The 16,305-nt window shown below is 37.3% G+C and overlaps 2 protein-coding genes across 2 annotated transcripts in view; both read left to right on the forward strand.

The window, feature by feature from the left end:
- Positions 1 to 8,189, forward strand: part of LOC149298685 (uncharacterized) — a 35,640-nt gene extending 27,451 nt beyond the window's left edge. The window contains exons 19-23 of the mRNA XM_089487045.1: positions 329 to 471; positions 2,101 to 2,208; positions 2,538 to 2,826; positions 3,495 to 3,566; positions 8,050 to 8,189. Of these exons, the coding sequence (XP_089343171.1) occupies positions 329 to 471; positions 2,101 to 2,208; positions 2,538 to 2,826; positions 3,495 to 3,566; positions 8,050 to 8,189 (752 nt within the window). The remainder of the gene's footprint in view (positions 1 to 328; positions 472 to 2,100; positions 2,209 to 2,537; positions 2,827 to 3,494; positions 3,567 to 8,049) is intronic.
- Positions 8,190 to 11,000: 2,811 nt separating this feature from the next.
- On the forward strand, positions 11,001 to 14,997 carry LOC149298686 (regenerating islet-derived protein 4-like). Its single transcript, XM_089487046.1, has 5 exons — positions 11,001 to 11,070; positions 11,665 to 11,762; positions 12,736 to 12,873; positions 14,179 to 14,293; positions 14,930 to 14,997. The coding sequence occupies exons 1-5, from the start codon at positions 11,001 to 11,003 to the stop codon at positions 14,995 to 14,997; spliced, it is 489 nt and encodes a 162-aa protein (XP_089343172.1).
- The last annotated feature ends 1,308 nt before the right edge of the window (positions 14,998 to 16,305 follow it).

The raw sequence follows: 16,305 nt of genomic DNA on the forward strand, positions 1-16,305 counted from the left end.
TGTCTGTTTGTGGGGGTTCAGGGAACCTGAAGTCTGTATGTTTTATGGCCTCTGGAATATAAATCCAGCATTGACATCTCATTTGTGTTAGATAAAGAGCTATATAGGTTATATATTACAGATATTGCTCCTTTGTGTTCATGTGCCTTATTGGCTGACTATAACATGTTTTTTTCTCATATTGATATTTGTTATATTTGACATTCTTTTTTTTGTAGCTCCGCTTTATTTTAAAATTAAAAAGTGAAATCCGCTATATTTCTACTATTTGTACGGATGACCTAACCAATGTACCAATATCAAAATATGTGAATGCCGTGTGTTTCAGTGACAAGTGGAACTCATGACCTCAGATCTCGTTTCGAGAACATGGCTAGAACTGCAGAAGAAGAGAATCATCAACGAGCAGAGGAAGAGAAAATAAGACGGCAGAAGAGAGAGAAAGAGGAGAGAGGACAGATAGCACGAGAGGTACAAGCAAAGGAGGCTAGTAAAGTAGTATGACCAGATGTCCTTGTTACCCAAGATCCCTTTTTAAATGTAAATTAGATTTTAAAAGTGGTGTGGTATTTTACATTAATGTTAACATCATTATCAAAAATCCTAACCAAACAACTTATTTTAATAATACATTAAACCAGAATTTTACAAAAATTGGGTCATCAAATAGTATAGAGAGGTCAAGAGTATCAAACAAAATGACTTAAATATACCACAAATTGTAGTAAGTGTATATACCCTAACTACAAAATAAAATAAGTAATTGTTTAGCAGTCCGTGCAATACTTTTCTTTCTAAGCATTTTCAATTATTTACTCCAAAGACTTTCAGAAAGTCCCGCTGGGTGATTAAAACCGAGAGTCTGTTGTTTACCACAAGGCAATATTATAACGAGTAGATTGTCTAGTAGACCCTTTCAAATTCCAGCTATTATTATCTTTTATTTATATAGCACCAACAATTTACGCAGCGCTTCTTACAATACATATGTTAAAGGATTATGACAAGACTAGAAATGACAGACAAAAACAAACCAATACATTAGGTAGAGAAGGCCCTGCTTGCAATCTAAATCATTCTGTTACCTGACAAATTGTAATTGTTCGAAAACAGAAAAATTTTATTTAATGCGATGCTCTGTTTGAAGAATCTGGACTGGCCCAGGAGCAAATGCCACCTTGTCCCCGTGTCAGTCCCACCTAATAACAAGGCAGAAGATAAATAGCTGTGGCTTTGGTAGACGTTTTGGGCAGATGTATTCAGTATAGGCTAAAGTAATAAAAGACAGTCATGGACAGGACTAATATGAAAACGACTATGTGGCCTTGGCACTCTAAGGCCAGCGGCCACTAAATTACATACATGCTACCGGATGTATGCAGCCTATGGGTGGCAACCTAAAGTTGATGTCTAACACATGGGGCTGTGACATAGATATAGAGTTGCCAACTGTACAATGAATTTCAGATGTTGATGTTGTGGGGTGCTCACAATACCTTTTAGATATTGAGGGATATATAATAAAATGCCAACTAGAAAACAATTTCAAAGATACAGCTAAATATATCATTTGGTAGACCAGGATCAGGAAAATAGGTTGATTATGAGAGTGGCACAATCCAAATAAATCCCAAGTGGAGGTGTCTCAAATTAGAGTGGCAGTAGAGTGATGTGAACAGAAACTAGATTGTAAAACTAATAATCAATTAATGAATGAATGAAAGTGAGTTAGGCAGTACCCACTTTCCCAGTAGGAGAACAAACCAAGATAGACTGAATATATGGTTATATGTGTTTATGTTAGGGTAGTGGGGAGAGACAGCAGGAGATGTGAGGGATTAGGGTCAAGTACGCAGGTAGTGAAGTATAAGATGGCATCAAATGCTACATTATAGATGACAGAACTGAGATATCTGAGATTGTCTTTGGGCATGGAGAGAAGTAGAGATGCAGAGCATTCACTGGTAGGATGTTTCCCGTGTTTCTGTTTTAATCATATAGTGGTTGACAATGAGGTGATGTAGATGTAGAAGTAAACATATTTTACGGTTACATTAAATATAAGATATTAGAATGTCACTCAAGAAATATTTGTTTTAGATTCCACAGAAAGGAGACCGTGATAATGAATTGTCTCAAAAACTCCCAGTACAGCCACCTGCCCCCTTACCTCGCAGTTCTGCTCCACTACAGCCTTTTAAAAAAGAGGTGAGTAGAAACACCAATGAAAAGATTATTCCACACGTGAGCATGGTTTATTCCTTCCTCCTAACATTTAAAAAGGCCAGAGAGGGATGCTTTTATTTTGGCCATATTTATAGATTTATTTGTGTAACTGATTAACACTTTTCCTGCTTTTTAGGTGTATATTCTTTTGACTTTTAAGGATGTTTAACACTATGATACACTTTTATTCATCAAACATTCTGAGCTTCTAAGAAAGAGGGACTAAGGGACTTGTGTCCAAATGGGGACTTTCTCTCCTAAAAAGGGATATTTGGGAGGTGTGATTCATTACTTTTTTCAATGTGATCTAGGATACAGTGTATGAGGAACCCCCTTGTGTCCCACCTAAACATCCTGGTTTCGGTGTGGAGTTTAATGTCCCCTCACCTCATATGGACCATGAGGAGGACATGTATGAAGACATTCCAGTTCCCCTTCTTGACATAGTGGAGGATTATGAGCCAATCCCAGATCTTCCACCTAGAAGAGAAGATGATTATGATGATGAGAATGACTATGAATGTGTCCTAGAACCTCCTGTGCCAACAGAAGATGACCTGTATGAGGAGCTTGCTAAGAAGGATGATAACCATGGAATGGGTGAGTCTTGCAGAAGTTTTAGATTCAGAAAGCTAAAAGACAGGTATATATGATTTCAAGAGTACCAGTAAAGAACATAGATTTAAATGAGTGCTACTCTTGGCTGTACAGTTAGGGCAGAATTGTGAACTGTATGCGCTACAAGGCAGGGACCTCCTTTCCTAATGTATAAATGTATAAATATTAAATACCATTTGAATGCATACTCCAATCAAAATGTTGTTAGATCCACTGTACTAATTATATAACTGTACCAAATGTACCCCTTTTATTTTACTATAAACCCTCTAAATGTAAATTTGTTGAGACTTTTGACTAAAATCATACACACATACATACATACAAATAGTCCTCTTGTAAATACAGTACCTCCTAAAATTTCAAATGGGCTCTTTTTTAGGTGTATCATTAGAGGTGCTGGACTAATGCCTATTGATAGTTACAGTATAATTATATTTAGTGTGAGTTTTAGAGCTGTTGAACACTGTAATACACCTATACCCAAGGAGGGAAAAAGGGACATTGGATCCCAAAGAGGGTCTGTCTCTTTTAAATAGGGACACTAGGGATGTATGTAATAACATTTCACATAGAATCGTATCATAAATATTTTATTTTGAATACTAATATGGCTCTCTGATATGTATTATATTTATTTCTGCTTTCAGCTCCTCCATGTCCCATGGGTGAGACACAAACATCCGGGATCTGTGCTGTAGCAATTTATGATTATGAAGGAGGTATGTAACCACCGTGTCTCCTTTAAATTTTTTTTTTTGGGGTTGCTTTTTGTCCTGTACAAATGCACAGAGGAAGTAACTTGTACTGTTATTCTGCCCCGAGCTCCTTGGCTTTGTAGGAGGTGTGTTGAGATGCCCGCCTGCCCGCATATCAATGCACATGCGGGCAATACTCGAGTGTTGCCCTGCACAAAAGTTGTAGGGGGTCTAATGAGAAGCTTGTGCATATGCAATGAAAGCACTTTGGTTTCAGTGGCAACACTTTCTTGCCAGTGACTGGCTACTTTTAGAAGCCAAAACTGATATAAACTGTTGAGCAGGGAGGAGACATTCAGATGCCACCTCTTCTAAAGGCATATGTGCTTTTCCATGTGAGTAAAGTAAAATGTATTTTTTATTGGTGGCCCTCTTTAGGACACCACACTGCCCCTTTAATGACTTTAAGCGCAAGACTGTAATATTGTATAGCTATAGAACTGTATGTTGATAATTACACTTATATTTATAGTAATTTTTATGTTATCCATGTTTTTCTTAGCTTGGCTAAATAATATAGGGAGCATTAAGTATCTAAGGAATTTCAATACCAGTGCTCACTCTTTTAGCAAATTAAAGTGACCATTTATTGGATGCATTTTAAAACAGGGGTTAACAATAAAAGTAACCACAGCATTATCAACACACCACATGTGTCTAGGGATGTAAATTGTAAAATGATAGTGAGCTTTAATGTGATAATAAACAACCAAGGTACAGTTAAAATAATTAATGGACTAGATTATTCTGTTAGTTAATAGTCAAAATGGATCCTACCCTACAATATCTCAGTGAATGCCATCAAGACCAAGTTAATTGACTAGTCTCTTCTTTTTGTGTGTAATTAACTCAGCCAGTGCCAGCGGGGTTCAACCAAGGGTTTATTATCCCATAAATGCTGCCTATCGAAGTCAGTGTGACAATGAAGTAATGGTTTGAGTGACACATTACATTTGTTTACATAGCGCCCACAGATTCTATAGCGCTATCAGGTACAGTAAAAAAATGTAAATCTCAAATAATATCAAACTTCTACATAAGTAGAAGAGGGACATGCTCTTGCTATCTTACAATCTAGTCAGTAGTTAAGGGGAGATTACACAGTAGGAGAGAACCGCTTGGATAGGAATAAGTTGATTGAGTCAGGATGATCTGTAGAGGTCGTTGGTCATTCAGATGGGTTGATTAGGACTGAGAGTGTTAAGAGGGAAGGTTGTACGCTCCTCAAAAAGGTGGGTTTTTAGAGAGCTTTTGAAAATGACGTACGAGGGAGAAAGTCTGATAGAAAGAAGGAAATTCCACAGAAGGGGTGCAGCACGGGTAAAGATGGGGAATGGGCGCATTTGGGAGCTATTTTTTAGGTGAAGGACTGGATGTGAGGGATAAAGGAGAGAGCAGAGTCACGTGTGACACCAAGTCAGCAAATGTGAGTAATTAAATTGCTCCTTTCAATAACTATTTAAATGATTTAGCCAACAATAACATTTATAGTTTAAGGTCTAATCCTTCTATGATAACCTTGATTGGCATTCTAAAAAAGTCTGAAACAGCTGTGTTATGTTATCATCCATAGTGTAGGTGTCATTGTACTTTCTCACTGATATATGCAGCAATTTTGTTAAATGACCGACATACTCACCAGATGGTAGATGCAGATTTTCTGTTCCTGCAAAGTCATCTGTATGAATTCAGTGGTTACATAAGGATAGGCTTGTTCACAAAAAGGTGCAGTTTTTACATTTACTATTGTAAATCAATACTTTGCTCTGACTCATGTATGTGAACACAAGCTATATCATTAACACAGAAAACTGCCTGATAAACTGGGAAGAACAGGAAGTAGACTTACTAGTACTTCACAAAACAGTGCTATTCCATGAATATTTTACCTGAGTTTTGGTCCTTCAACTGTTCTGCTCAGTGTAATTACATTTTGTCTAAGTATCTTGTTTTAAAATCCATTGTGGAAAAAACGAAAAATATTGAGCCATTACCCACCACATCTTAATGTGAAAATAAGCACAGCACAAAAAATATACAACAAAAAGGGGAGCGCACAACTTATAAAGCAAAAAAAAAAAAAAAAAAAAGACATAAACATTCAGCATTGCTGCTAGAATAGTAAAGACCGATAAGTGCACAAAACAAATCAAGACTCTGAAACTCTTAAGAAATTTCAGACACACACGCTCCAACACCATACACTTACACATACTTACATATACACTCCAACACCATACACTTACACATACACATACATACATATACACTCCAACACCATACACTTACACATTCATACATATACACTCCAACACCATACACTTACACATACATACATATACACTCCAACACCATACACTTACACATACATACATATACACTCCAACACCATACACTTACACATACATACATATACACTCCAACACCATACATTTACACATACATACATATACACTCCAACACCATACACTTACACATACATACATATACACTCCAACACCATACACTTACACATACATACATATACACTCCAACACCATGCACTTACACATACATACATATACACTCCAACACCATACACTTACACATACATACATATACATTCCAACACCATACACATACACATACATACATATACACTCCAACACCATACACTTACACATACATACATATACACTCCAACACCATACACTTACACATACATACATATACACTCCAACACCATGCACTTACACATATAAACATATACACTCCAACACCATACACTTACACATACATACATATACACTCCAACACCATGCAGTTACACATATAAACATTTTATAGGAGAGCTTCAAGTTTATTTGTAAAGTTTATTACCTACTGTGAAAGTAATTTCTCTGTTTTAAATAACTTTTGTTTTCAGTAATTTATTAAAATATATATATATATTAATTCCTAGTCTGGTGCTGCTGTACGATAGCTACTTAGCCTGTGCTGAACAGATCTTTGCAAGGGTATCAGGGATCTATTACTTTAATGTTAAAAATGTATATAAGACCCTTTCATATTTCTCTATAATTTCAATGTTTGTGACTGAAAGCAGGTAAAATTTCAAGGGAATTTCAGTGCAAATGCTCTTAAACACATCCACTTTGTTGCCCACATACCTTATGAGTGCAGGAGATTGCAAACTCCTTGTGTATACACACTGATACCATGCTGAAGCCACACTTTCACTGTCCCAGAATCCCCCAAAATGTTCTCACTCTATGTGCAAATGGAGGACTTAGAAGCTGTGAGTATCAAACTTTGTGCTTGTTGATAATTTTTAAGGGCATGATGTGTGAAAGAGGACAACTTTAGGAAAGGGTATCCTGTTTTGTGAGTTCCTCGTTACAGTGTGACATACAGGGAGAAGGTAGAGATAGAGACCATGAAATAATGGAAAAGAGGGAAAAAATGTATATATTTTTTGGTAAAGGCATTTTAATCACAGGTACATACTCTATGGTAATACACCATATCTGGATGGAATTTATCTGTATACTTGCCGAGCAAGGCATTGTTGTGGCTTGGCAGGCTGAAGGCCAGAGTCTATTGTGGAAAGCCATTGGTTAGGGTGATCAGGGATATGGGGAAAATACTACAACTGAGGCAAGCTTATGGTGTACGTTTTGATTGATATTCAATATAGTACATTTTTTTGTGGGGAAGGGGTAAGTGCATCAACCCAATGCCTATCATCCATTAATATAACTCCAACCCCTTAATAACAGTAAGTGCCAGTGTGCAGGCACGTATTAGGAAGGCAAAATAGAGGCTAGTGGGTGACATAGATGTTAATTTCTGAACTGCTAGTCTGAAAAGGCAAACCTTTTTTTAATGAAGCTTTGCTGCAACCAGGGGTTTAAGATCTTAAAGGTTCATCAAGAGTGAGCTCAAATTTAGGGGTGGCTAATGTAACAACAATTTAGGTTACTACTACTACTAGTAAGACTGAGACTCTTTATACAGTTAATGTACTTATGGCAAATACCAGCATAGACAATGCTGCAACCTTGGGCCAACAAGGTTGATTATGGTCAGCAGAATTTCAGGTCAGGGCTGAATTTCATTCCCAGTTAGACCCTACGTTAAAAATAAGTGAATAGGGCAGCTAATTTATTATTATAGACCACGAGTGACATCACTAATAGACACCAAATCCCAATATCCCTACCTACTGTGAATTGTTAAAATACAATTAGATTATTTTCACTTTCTTTAAAGGTTACAACTTAATAATTGGTCTCTTATTATTCTTTGCTGCTGCTCAGAAATATAAACAATATTACAAGTTCTCAAATTTAACAAAAGGTTTGCTTTATAATGCCTAGTTAAAAACAGTGCTATACTGCATTGGATCAGCTTGAAAACCTCGTAGGCATGATACATGTTCTCTTAATATTTTTTGTTTGTTTCATAGGTGGAGATGATGAGATTTCCTTTGATCCTCAGGATCTGATAACAGACATTGAGATGCTGGATGAAGGATGGTGGATTGGAACATGCAGAGGGTGTCGTGGTCTTTTCCCAGCCAACTATGTAGAGCTTGTAGACAAATAAAATGCATTTTACACTATATGTAGCATTAATAAGCTTAATTTTTCCCTCAGGACTGTTTGGGCTCTAAGAGGTCCACTGGAGAAAATTAAGTATCTACATGAATCCCATAGAAAAGCAATATGCAGCTTTCAGACTTCTCCTCGTTCTTATACACTATCCTCTTTGTATCTCATATAAATAAAGCTTATACGTTAAAGAGTGTGCTTGGTGTTCTTCCCATACATTTATTTTTCCTTATGATGTCCATATGCTGGCACAATGCTTGATAATGTATATGGACCAGTTACAAGGTAGATTCCAGTTCTGCTGCTTTAGGCCTGGTCAGTCTAGGCCAAAATTTGCTTATTGAGAAGGTTAAACCAATAACATAAAAATTGACAAAAAATACAAAATTTATGAAAAAGGACAAGGCACTGCTCTTGTAATCGTACAATATTTTAGGAAGACGAGGGGCAATGAGACAGATGGTAGGTTTATGCTTCAGCGAGTGATTTAGTTGTAGTGAAGGTCATGTGGAGAAGTCAGTGGCGCAACACTGTCAAAGGTAAAGAGAACAGATTATACAATTGGTGAGAAAAGTAGTTTTTTTGGAAGACTAGCGCACTAAAGTCTAGTACATTATCTTGCACTCTTCATGTTTCTCACTAGGTGATGCTGTTGAACTGTCATTTCCAGATGATGCTAACACACATTTTCCAGTGTTACTAATGTAACACCGTATCTATATACAACAGGTAATTTAGTTATTTTAATTCACTTAACACCACTGACCCTCTGGTTTCACAAATACATCCATTTTGGTTACACCTGAGACAAAATATTTTTGTGAAAAAATATTGCTGTCAAAGTCTGCTGAGACCCTGATTTTTAGTCGAATCATGTTAATTACATACATTGTGAAGCTTATCATCAAGTGTCAGAAAATGAGAACTAGCACTAACCATGGCTTCAGCAGTAATTATCTTTCAGTCCCCCAGCATGATGAAGAGCTATCACTTGTAATCAAGGGCTAGGAAGAAATTGTCCATGCTCTATCAATGACAGATCATACAGTACATTAAGTTAACACCCAGTGACAGAGGGACAGCAGAATTTTGGCATCAGCTAGCAGAGAAGACAGTTGTCAGGATATTAATATGGGTATGTGCATTTTGTTTCATTCATGCATTACATTCAGTTAGAGAAACACGAAGACAGATAAGTAAGCAGGGATTTATATTTGATATCTAAGGAAAAGAGCCACTCATCTTCTCATTTGGCCTGGGCCAAGAATAACCAAACCTGTCAATTGACTTTGGATACTTTTGGTGTTATGTGTGAAAACTTTTAATAGTGATGCTTATGATTGATATGACTATAAGAACACTTAAATCGCCAACCCTGGTGTAGGCTGAGCATTCTGGGGTGTTTCACAACAGCCAGAAATTAATCTATTGATCTCTTTCATCTTATTAGAGCCAACTCAGCTATGTCAAGCACATCATAACAAAAGGATGGAGCTAGAGAGAGCTTGGGAGCTAAAAAATGAAGCCACATATACTCTACATCTTCATTTTAGGACCATTTTTGCATAAAGTTTGTATAGTGAATCCCCTATATTTGGATTTTGTTGTTTTTTGTTACATTCTGAGACTTGAATTGAATTTCCCACATTCAAAAAATTGTGTCACTTCGCCACTTCAGGTGTTAAGTGAACTGTAGCAGATTCCTGTAGAAAACATACATCCATTTTCTAATTTTCCAGCCTGTGGCACATAATGGCAAATACAGGTATTTGTCACTAACTAACTTTAAGATGTGTGGGAGAATGGATGTTCATAATTCATAATTGTGCTCTTAAAAACCAGATGAGAATAACAGGCGCTGTGCAGCCATTAGTGCTAAAGTGCCTGCAGTAATAGAGGATATATGGTTCAACACAGTTTAATGTAACCTACAAGGTATTCCTTTGCATGAAAACATAATGGATGACTTACGAAAATAAATTCTGTTAGCAAGTTTTTAAAAGTAGTCTTAACGTTATAAGATCCAATGGAATGACCAAATTAGCAGGACCATTCCATTATTTGTTATGGTGATTAACAACCATATCAATAGTTCATTACTACAATAGTTAAGACTTTTTTCAATGTGGTGATAATTGTTTGCTTGTATAGGGTTCAACAGAGTTCCTTTTGAGATATACAATATATATATAAAATATTTCCTCTTAAACCGTTATCATTTCAGTTCTGTCCATAATGTGATTTGAGGAAAACACAAATATGCTCTGTTTGTACTTTGCTTTTGGGTAGCATTCTAAAGGTTCTGTAAAAAAATTATCTTCTAGGAATCATATACGGTAATCACAACTAAGCATCATTATGAACAGACACATACCTACTATAGTACCTTGTGAATGTGTAGACATAATCCCGTATTGCAACCATACTGTTTTGTTTTCTAGTCTTTATATGCAGGAAACATATGCGTGTTTAAAAACATTAATAGTCTTATCACTAGTATTGTACAACAGATGTCATATGTTGAACAGTTATCAGGGTGTGGAAGAAATGATTGGAGCCAGTGTGCTATAACTCAAGACATGTCCATCTATCAACTTGACCCACCACCCAGAGAAATGTCCAGAGCTACCCCAGATCTGACTCACCCTGAAGACCACTCCCAGATTGTACGTCCACCCATACTTACTGTATATTATAAAGACTTTCACAAGTAAAAGGACAGTATAAAAGCAAGAACAGAAAGCTTACTGGAGATTTTTGTTCTCAAGAGCAAGTACCCAACCTTCAAGTAAAAGAGAGATACACAATGACATGTTCCTCTGTGGTCATCGTGAGTATAACAGGATGTCTTATCCTGACAGTGGGGTTAACTAAGGGTGAGTAATGGTTTGTTTTTCTTCTAATGGGGACGAAACATACCTTTACTGATTTCCAAAGCAGTGATTTAATTAGTGGTACCTAAATGCTAAGCAAGGAACATGTCAGACGACCAACGTCTATGTTAAACTACGTGAGGGAGTTGGGGGATATGAGATTATACTTTGGGCCACAATATACTACTACTTACCAACCCCCATACCCATTACAACATAAAAGTATAAGCTTGCTGGAGAACACAGAACTATGCAATAATTTAGTGAGGGAAAACCAAGGTGATATTCAGTATGGATCCTTAGGTTTACATGTGAAAAAAATATTTCATTTTATGTTTCCGTTTTGATTATTTTTTCATAATTGACTGCACATTTTTGCTCATGTTTGTTTATTTAGATTTTTTACATTTCATTCCAATGGAACCATAAGATACGAAAGAAAATGTAATGTTCTGTTTGGGAATGGTGCATGTTTTGTCTTGCATTAGGAAGTTATTTTGTTGTGTGTTTTGGTGAAAGTGAGTGTGATATTTGTGCACTGTATTTTTTGGTCCCACAATCCCAGTGTTTAGTTACACATTTCTCCCATTATTCCAGGTGCCTCTGTCCGATCCTCGTGCCCTCCTGGCTGGTTCTTCTACAGATCACATTGTTATGCTGTGAGTAAAAGCCCAGTATCTTGGGCTGATGCAGAGGTGAGTCACTTATTATAAGAATTACACATTATAGCTAATGCTTATTATCATGGGTAAGAAAATTTGTGGTCTGAAAATAGGCTTGAAAAGTGTGCACCTCACTCATTGGATAGGGCTGTCCAAATTTTGTTTGGAATTTTCTGAAGATTTATATACTGATTATTAGTATGACAGTGTTGGATATGATATAAAAACAGCCATCTGGTTACTTTGCCCATACATTGATGCTTGGCCATCAATGAGTATATATGTAAATCAGTTGCTGGGAGTCTAGGGAGTTGTAGTCAACAGCTTGAGTTTTTAGGCTTCCTATTCTTGTCACACAGCATTGTGGGTTCTATCAGAGAACCTATGAGTCTGATGAAGTAACTGAACATTTATTCAAACCTGTGTGGTTGTGTTTTTTATGCTAACCTGTAGTACAGTCAGAAAGAAAGCTGTTCATGTGAAAGTATTAACAGCAGAGTTTTAAACGTAGCCAGATTATATCCTACATGGAGCCTCCCTGGATGGCACTGGAAACTGAAAATGTTCTGGTTGGTGTTAAAGCATCACTGGATTTTTATTGCTATTAGTTTAAAAAAAATTGCAGTATCTATGTACAGTATTCTTTTATTATCCTTTCAAAAACTATTAACTAATTACCTCTGCATTAACTGATCTGTGCCATGCAGTGTAGGGCTGGTAGCATTCACCTCATGTGGCCAGAAAGTAAAACAGCCCAATAAACATATGGCAGAGAACATGTTCCATGAGCACAGAAAGGATCCGGTCATTACAGAAATGCAATTAGTCCTCATTCTAAGCATATTGGTGGCTATTTGTAGAATGGCTATAAAACACTCAAAAACAATTCAGGTTCTGGTGCAAAATCAGACCAGCCCAGGGGGTTATTGCCCTTCTGCCATCTTACTAGCCCTCCCTTGATACTGACTCTTTAATTACCTATGTACACATCTCTGTCCCTTTGCAGTATGAGTGTGGAAGCTATGGACATGGCGCACACCTGGCCTCTATTATGGACGATTCCGAAGGTGCGATCATTGCAAGCCATGTGTCAGCCAATCAGGATACAGAAGGAGTGTGGATAGGCCTACATGATCCTGAGAAGGTAAGTGAAATGAATACTTGCTATGAACAACTAAAGTGGCAAATAGACACCTGATATTTTGTGTCCTGACATTGCTTCTTTTTATTTTGTTACATTCTGTCACTGTGTTAACCTGTACAACTTCTGCTAGGAGGCTGTTCCATGTTTTTACTGCTCTTTTATTAAAGTAAAACTTTCTTACATTACATATAAGCTTTTGACTTCTAGTTTTAAATTATGAACTTGTTCTAACATTTCCCTCTTGTACTTTGTTAAATCCCTTTATCAATTGAAATGGTTGTATTGCATAAAAACATATAATTTGGCAGCAGATAAGAACCATTCAACCCATGTGGTCTCCTCTCTCTACTTTCCTCCAAAGTATACATATTGAGATCTTTTTGTCTTTCCTGATCATTTTTATCGTGTAAACCATTCACCATTTTAGTCTAAACTGTCTTCAAAATGTCAATATCTTTCTGGAGATGACATCTCCAGAACTGTACACAGTACTCTAAGTGAAGTTTGACTAGAGAACTAGTGGCAGAACCACCTTTCTGCTACTAATGCCTCTCGCTATACAACTCAGTACTTTTTCTGACACTTTATTGTATTACTGTCTGCAATTTGCCTTGTTCCGTGATGATTGTATACCTTATTGCAGACCTTTGTATCATCTGCAAAAAGACATATCTTACCTTCTTCTGAATATATGCCATTTGACAGCAATAAATGCTTTAATAAAATGTAGATTGAGTGTATGCCATTTGGATCCCATGGATTTGTCTGGTTTTACTTTGGAGAATGTATTTTCTCCTAGACTCCAATGAGAGATGACACAACCAACAAGACCCACTCCTCCTGAGGCAAAGCTCTGCCCAGGCAACTAGTCAAATGTCAATCTCTTTTGCTTGCCCAGAGGATCTATATATCACATATGTTTATGGCTAATCATAATCTCATGAAAGCAGTAACATGTGTTAACTCTCATTAGAGTACAAACTAATAGTGACAGCCATCTGCACTCCATTCTTCATAGCTAGTTGTCTATCTAAAGACATATAGTATTCCATGATATGGCCCCACACATGCAATAATGAGGCACTGTTGCTGATGTCACACCTGAGAACAATGCTTATATTTTTGTGTTTACCTGCCTATACCAGTGCTTTGTAAGTTAAAAAAGTCAGATCTCATTGTTGATGAGATGGCTTTTTTTTGGCTTTCAACTATATATATATATATATATATATATATATATATATATATTTTCTGTGCTATCTGTTACATTGGTTAATATCTAAGGGTTTTGCCCTTCTTTTGCAGAATGGACGCTGGAAGTGGACTGATGGATCCATGTACAATTATGCAGCCTGGAAAGCGGGTGTGCCAGACAATGCAAAAGGGAAAGAGTTCTGTGCTGTACTTGTTAGTGGTTCCAGTAAGTAGATCATAATGCTGGTTCTTCAATGGGGCTGGAAACATCAGTATTCCTTAGAGTTGTACGAATGATAATTTTAAAAAATTATGCTTCCAAAATAAGGAAGGACCTCCAAAGTTCATCTGAACCAAAATTCAATGAAACTAAATTTGTTTTCCAAAAATTAATAAGCCAAAAAACAACAAAAAAAGTCACATTGATCTTGGTCCTCATGCGCATATCTAGTATTGATCATAAGCACTGCCACCCAGAATTTATCACTCACAATATATCCAAATATATATATATAGCACAGACACTCTAACTTGGAGAAGTATATCTCATCTTATGCTTTACAAGCACATTTGTGTCACTGTTCATGACAGTGTTTGGCAGGCAAGCAGCTGACTGCAGTCTTAGTGTGTTTCCATGGTAGAACACATATCTATTCAAATATAGAATAATTGCATTTAATAAAGATGGATAGCGAAAATGTGGTGCACGGCACACTTTCATTACTCTCACATCGAATACTTTGCAAAGCAATCCCAGCCCTTCAGAAATAATGCATATGATAATGGGTATACGTTACTGTGCTTATTACTCTTATTAGTCTCAATTTCACAATCTCATCTTGTTCTCTGTGCTGTCTTTCAGAGTATAAGAAATGGAACGATGTTGGGTGCGGAGCTCTCCGGAACTATGTCTGTAAATTCCATCCTTAACCTGGCCCCTTTCATATAGCCACAAGGCCCACAATTATATACCTCTATTCATCAATTCAACGAACGAATCAGTTTTACACACAATATGCATGTGTGTATTACATCAGCTTGTATGTGCATTAATGTTTAAGTGTGTGATAAGCAGGCTGGGACTGGCCATCTGGTAAACCAGGAAAATGCATATTGTGCGGCCACACGTAATGAGCTAGCCGTTGCAGATGCCATTTAACAGCCACTGGCTTTAAAGTGCTAGGGCCACTTTTCAGCCTCAGTCCAGTATATAATAACAATTACAATAATTAGAAAACAGTTAATGTGGAAAATACTACATGGTTTATACATTTCCGACTCATGTCCTTCTTCCTCGAGTCTACGGCATTTTGCCATCCTTCCTGAAATACAGGATTAATTATAATCTTAATTATTGATTTAGTTGTTTATACTTGCGGTTACTGTATTTAATACATTTTTGTGAATAAGAATCTGCCCAAGGGCTTTGTTACATCCAACAGCTATACCTGTGTCCATTTAAACTTTAACATACACAGGAGACATGAACAAATTCTATTCAGCTCACAACTTCAATGGCTAGTCTGTGCCATCATAGCCCCTTTGCCCCTCAAATTGCACACACTTACTCATACTCACTAACACACACCCCATCTCACCCTACTTACACATCCATGCTCACACACACAAGTACACACCCATGCTCACACACACAAGTACACATCCATGCTCACACACACAAGTGCACATCCATGCTCACACACACAAGTGCACATCCATGCTCACACACGCAAGTGCACATCCATGCTCACACACACAAGTGCACATCCATGCTCACACACACAAGTACACATCCATGCTCACACACACAAGTACACATCCATGCTCACACACACAAGTACAAATCGTTGCTCACACACACAAGTACACATCCATGCTCACACACACAAGTACACATCCATGCTCACACACACAAGTACAAATCGTTGCTCACACACACAAGTACACATCCATGCTCACACACACAAGTACACATCCATGCTCACACACACAAGTGCACATCCATGCTCACACACACAAGTACACATCCATGCTCGCACACACAAGTGCACATCCATGCTCACACACACAAGTACACATCCATGCTCACACACACAAGTACAAATCGTTGCTCACACACACAAGTACACATCCATGCTTACAGTTTCTCCAGACTTTCTTCCAGTGGAGCAGTTTGTGACCATTCCCACTACCCAACCACTCCCCACATACTCATTGTCCTCTTTGCCCTGCTCCCTC

The sequence above is a fragment of the Sceloporus occidentalis genome, unplaced genomic scaffold (assembly GCF_023333645.1).
Source record: "Sceloporus occidentalis isolate IW3139 unplaced genomic scaffold, rSceOcc1.0.p SCAF_31, whole genome shotgun sequence".
Classification (NCBI taxonomy): domain Eukaryota; kingdom Metazoa; phylum Chordata; class Lepidosauria; order Squamata; family Phrynosomatidae; genus Sceloporus; species Sceloporus occidentalis.